Raw genomic sequence first — 6,000 nt, 5'->3', positions numbered from 1 at the left:
CATCAATGGTGGGGATAAACTTTGCTAAATCTGAGTTTCAGGGCTTGAGGCCGGTGAGGTGGCGCTAGAGGTAAGGTGTCTGCCTTGCAAGCGCTAGCCAAGGAAGGACCATGGTTCAATCCTCCAGCGTCCGATATGGTTCCCCCAAGCCAGGGGCAATTTCTGAGTGCTTATCCAGGAGTAACCCCTGAGCATCAAACGGGTGTGCCCCCCCCAAAAAAAGACTTTCAGGGGTGTTTTGTACATGAAGCATTTTAGGATAAGCATAATTTTCATGTCTAGAGTACTAAGCAATATGATAGTGAGCACTATAAGAAGATCTACCCCATGTACTATCATCTACTGTGTCTTGTGCACCAAGGTTTCTTTCCTGAAAGAAAAATGAAAGTGTGGGCAGTATAATATAATAGTAAGACAGCTTGAATTGGAAAAAATGATAGTAACTTGCAGAAACATAGTCAATGAATGGGGCTTGTAACAAGAGTCTATATTGTGCAGTTTCCTATTTTGGTGGCCTCTATCAACATAAGCATTAGATAATAGTAGCAGAAGTAATCAAAAGGGAATGGATAAATTGTAGTATTTTGTTAAGACCTTGTCATAAAGAGGACTATAATTGGAGTTTAATATGATAGAGCATTAAAATGATAAATTAGGAAATCCAACCTATATTTCCAAAATCCCTGTGGACGAAGTTGAAGAGTTATTTTATATATAATAAAATTAAAGCATAAAACATACTGATAGTAAGTACTGCAGTGGGAGTCTCTAGCTTCCAATCATATTCTGCCCTTGTTTCTGTAGATAAAAACATTAGAACATTATTATAGGGATCTGTAGTGAGAGATTTATTGGACACCTGTTCAATCTACACAGCTGTTTCCTTTTTGCAGGTTTCTTTGTAGTATACAAGAATGAAAAAACTTTGTGATTCTCTTCCACTTGATTTTCATTTTAATTGGAGCACTAATGTTTCTAAGATCTCACTGTAAGACTGCAGCTCCTGAAAGTTATGTCTAGTAATTTTCATTTGAATTATATAACTAAAGAAACATGTACTGAACTCTTTATGCAACATTATTTTCTGGGAATGGTGATAAAGTGGGGTCCCAGGCTGTGGGATGGGAACTTCTAAAATAGTTCTTCTCAGCTGGTCAAAACTGCCAGGAAAGCTGACAGACACTTTCTCTGTGCTCCAGTGACATTTCATGATTCTGTGTCCTATGTCTTCTTTCATAAAAGATTGAAATGCCTTACGCAGGAGCTGTAGTGATGGCATAGCAGTGGGCTTTCACACAGCCTTGCACCTGGCCAACCTGGGATGGGCCCAGGTTCTATTCCCAGCATCCCATGTGGTTCCCTGAGCCTACTAGAAACAATCTCTGAGCACAGAGCAATAAATAACCCCTGATTACTGCCAGTTGTGGCCCAAAACTAAAAAATTAATTATTAAAAATGCCTTATCCAGACACCAGTGTTCCTATTAAGGTGCAGGAACTTAGTCTTGTGAAGGAACTCAGTGGTTCAATAGATACCATCTATACGCTTCAGTGTATAGAGAATGTCTGGAACAAAAGGTAGTAGAGGCTGGAGTTCTAGAGCAGATACCTGGGTAAATAAACTTTGGAGCAGGGACCACAGAGCAAGAAGTGCCCAGAACCTGCAAGAGTGATCTAAACAGGAATGATTTACCATGACTTGTACATCTTCATATCTTTCCATAATTTAAGTGTTTCTTTGGGGAGATAAGTCTATTCACATAATCACCTTTATCTTCAATTATCTGAGTGCATTGGCTTTTTATTTTATAAAGAACCAAACACACCAATGGGTGGTTTATGATTATAACCAAAAGGGTCAACTCTAATGATAGGACACATGAAACAAAGCTATGGTCATGGTACCCACATTACTGGTGTGTACTCAGAAAGAAAAAATGCCAACCTGCTCAGAAGAAGCTGAGTTCTGGCTCAACAAAAGCCACATTCAACTCCTTATTTACATTTAAGAGACCATAGATCTGGATCAAGACAGTTCATAAATTCAAACACAGTCCAGCATGTTCAAGACCTTTAGTTCCATGCTGCCCCCACCCCTGGCCTTGGGAAGCCCAGCCAAAAGTTCAGAAATGCAACCAAATGACAGGGCATGGCAGTTGCAGATGCAGCAGATGTGCAACCGGAACACCCAAGGTTTAGTCTGTGGTGATACCACTTCAGAAGATTAACTCCGCATCTGAAAACTCTGGTAGTACATGTACAATACCTACCCTCACTGTGTCAGGTAGAGGGGAGCCTCAGATACTGCTGCTACCTGCAGACTAGAAGAACACCTGCATTCAGAAGAAAGGAGGGTGAAGAAATAGATGAGACTCACTGACTGAGCATGAATCTTGGGACATTTCTGAGTCAGTGGCTAGAGGATCCCTCGAGGGCCCGGGAAGAGCAGAAGACCCTTGTGATGGCATCCTTCATGTCCTTGTTTCTCAGGCTATAGATAATGGGGTTGCAGAGAGGGGCCAGCACAGCAAACATGAATGCTGTGGCTTTGTCCAGGGCTGGTGGGTACACTGCTGAGAAGCGCATGTACATGAGTGAGACGCTGCCAAAGAACAGCACAAAAACTGCAATATGAGCTGCACAGGTGGAGAAAGCCTTCCACCGATTTTCCCCAGAGGGGATGCGCAGGACCACCATGATGACCCTCACATAGGAGAGGGTGATGACACATGCACAGATCAGGATGGTTACTGCATGAATAATGTCCTCCACCACGATCATAGATGTATTTGTGCAGGCCAGTTTCAGCACAGGCTCAAAGTCACAGAAGAGTTGGTGGATCTGGTTGGGGCCACAGAAGGGCAGTGTAGAAATCCACACTATCTCAGGGAGCAGCACAAGAAAGCCACATACACAGGAGCCAGCAGAGAGTTGAGCACAGAGCCGTGGAGTCATAATGGATGGGTAGCGCAGCGGGTTACAGATGGCCACATACCTGTCAATGGCCATGGTAGTCAGCAAGATCCCCTCAGAGTTCCCCAGTGAGTGGAAGAAGTACATCTGCAAGAGACAGCCAAGGAAGGAAATGGTCCTCTGCTCACTGATCAAGTTGGTAAGCATTTTGGGGATGGTGGCTGTGGTGTACCAGATCTCCAGAAAGGAGAAGATGCTGATGAAGTTGTACATGGGGTTGTGCAGATGGGGGTCCAACTGCACAGCAAAGAAGATCATGGAATTTCCCACAATAATGAACAAGTAAATAAACAGCAAAAGGAGAAAGAGCAGGAGGTCCCCATTCTCAAATAGAGGGAAATCAGAGAAATAAAACTCAGTTACCATAGTTTGGTTCTTTTCCATTCTGCAGCTGTTTCTCAGGACAACCTGGCACATACAAACACAAGCAGTCAGGACTCTCTTGTGCACAGCACCTCTGTGCCCAGACCAGACTCCCTGTGAGAAAGAGACTGACATTCAGATAACAAAGTCATACTGACTGATAAACAGTCATGCTGCCTGATAGCACCTGCCTTCTTTTGGCCATCACACTAGGATCTCACTGCTCTGAGTTAGCAGTATATCATTCATCCACTCCACTGTCGTGCAATTGGGCAGTAACCATCCAGGGCATAGAGACCATTCAGAATTCCCTTTACCATCCATTCAAAAATAACAGAAAGTGTAGAGCTTTGTTAAACTGATTTCAGTTCCACTAACCCTAAGCCTCACTTTGATGAGGTGAGAAAGTTGGACAGGAAGTGGAAACTGCTACTCTTTAGTGACATGTAAATTTAAAATTTTTTAAATTTGGAAGAGACCAGTCAAGTGGAGCAGTACTTGGACAGCTCTCTGTCCCCATAATTCCTGTGTTTTCTGCAAGAACAGGTAGCATTTCTCCCCCAGCATTACCCACTGCTTTTGAATTTCTGACTTCACTCATAAAAATTTAAACTTCCTGGTCAAAATTGGTTTCATAGATCAGTGATGGGGAATGATCACATATGAAACCCACCCCCCATCAACTGTAAAGGACTTTTCTCAGAGACACCCCAGTCCAGGTATAGGCCCATTCCTGTTAAATTTCTTGAGTAAACAATCCAACTTACAATCTTACAACTGATAGATTCTCAGAGTTGCAGGATGCAATTCTGACACACACGAAGCCCTGAGCTTGTTTCCCAGCATGGCACAGCTTTTAGAAGCCCTGAACCTGTCTTTCGAGGCTCCCAAGTACCCTGTGTGTACACCTATGCAATTAAATAAAGCTACATGGGGCCTGGCGCGGTGGCGCTAGAGGTAAGGTGTCTGCCTTGCCAGCGCTAGCCTAGGACAGACCACGGTTCGATTCCCCGGCGTCCCATATGGTCCCCCAAGCCAGGAGCGACTTCTGAGCGCATAGCCAGGAGTAACCCCTGAGCGTTACCAGGTATGGCCCAAAAACCAAAAAGAAAAAAAAACAAGGTTTTTTAAAAAGGGGAGTAGAGGGGGAAAAAAAAAGCTACAAAAAGTATATATATAGCCTGTGAGATGCATTCCCAGTTCAGGGTAAAACCACTGCTGGAGTCCCAAACTGTGCTCACCTCTTACCCCATAGCTTCCTCTTCCAGAGGCCATGGGGCCACCCCTGGCTTCTGTTCATCTTCAGCTTCACTGCCATGCAGCCAGGAGAGGTTGGTTATAAGTGCACTCTGAGGCACTGTGGAGTCATAGGGAAGCAGATCTTTCCTCTGGAAGGTCCCCCTGGAGCCTTTGTGCCCCTGTGGCTAATTAGAGGTGATGGTTTCTAAGCTCTGTTGGGGCCACTCCAGGAAAATGATGGTTTGGATTCTAAGTAAGAAGTATGGTAGAAAATGCATGTCAGGCCACCCCAAGCATGGAGCAGAATGTGCAGGTACCTAGTGATTGGGGTGGTGACAATTATCACTATAAGAAAGTATGTGCGCCACTCTAGCTCAGTTGGAAAGTGCTGGGGACCAACTCTGAAGTGAAAAAGGTGCCAGAAGATTTATTTTCTTTTTTCTTTATTTTTTTTCATAATATTCTTTTTTGAAATAATAACTTTATTTAAACACTGTGATTATAAATATAACTGTAGTTGGGATTCAGTCACAAAAAGAACACCCCCCTTCACCAGTGCAACATTCCCACTACCAATGGCCCCCATCTCTCTACTCTCAACCCCCCTGCTTGTATAGGAAACAGGTATTCTACTTTTTCACTCATCATGTCATATCTGGGAGCCTCCTCAAGGCTAAACAAGTTTTTCTTTACTTTTTGCCCGAACCTCACTGATATAAGCCTAAGGTTGACATACTTTGTAGTAATTTTCTCTTCATGAAACAATTACCGGCACCACACACTGATGAGTTTCCTTTCTTTTCTTTCTTTCTTTCTTTTTTTTTTTTTTTTTTTTTTTTGCTTTGAGTTTCTTTTCTTTTTACTCCCTTTAAAACTGGATTCAGAGGAAAAGGAAAACTTATTTCTTCTTTTCTTGGTTGTAACACAGAAGGGCTCTTCAGAGCTGAGATTTGGGAGGACCTGTAAATATATTTTGGTGGAACTTCTACCCCCACCTGTGTTTTATTTACATGTGAGATATCCACCAGCTTCTGTCCCCAATACCACACCATCTCCCATATGCACTACTGGGATTATCCCCCTAACAGATGTGAGAATAGATTCTGAGCATGGTCAGGTATGACCCAACAAAAACAGCTATTAATATGTGTGTGTTTCACCAGAGTGGGCTCTGGAACCCAGAGGACTTATCATCCCAAAGTGTGAGAGTGCTAGATGACAGATTCCTACTGAGAAGATAATCCCACCCTGCCCATTTGGTAGTGAAATTTCCACCACCACCCCTTTTAAAAAAAAAAATTCTTTCATTTGTTTTCTTTCAAATTATTTGTAGGTCATACTGCTCAGTGCTCAGGGCACATTTCTGACTCTTTGTTCAGGGCACTTGTGTGGTGGACCAAAATATTCTGGAATCAACCTTAAACTA

The 6,000-nt window shown here is 43.1% G+C and overlaps 1 protein-coding gene across 1 annotated transcript; it reads right to left on the bottom strand.

Moving 5' to 3' along the window:
* Positions 1–2,408: 2,408 nt before the first annotated feature.
* On the bottom strand, positions 2,409–3,356 carry LOC126007063 (olfactory receptor 6K3-like). The gene has a single exon (XM_049772572.1). It carries the CDS (start codon positions 3,354–3,356, stop codon positions 2,409–2,411), a length of 948 nt encoding a protein of 315 aa, XP_049628529.1.
* Positions 3,357–6,000: the final 2,644 nt, after the last annotated feature.

This window comes from Suncus etruscus, chromosome 4 (genome assembly GCF_024139225.1).
Source record: "Suncus etruscus isolate mSunEtr1 chromosome 4, mSunEtr1.pri.cur, whole genome shotgun sequence".
Classification (NCBI taxonomy): Eukaryota; Metazoa; Chordata; class Mammalia; order Eulipotyphla; family Soricidae; genus Suncus; species Suncus etruscus.
Note: the sequence above shows the minus strand (reverse complement) of the source record. Positions and strands in the feature narration are given on the sequence as shown.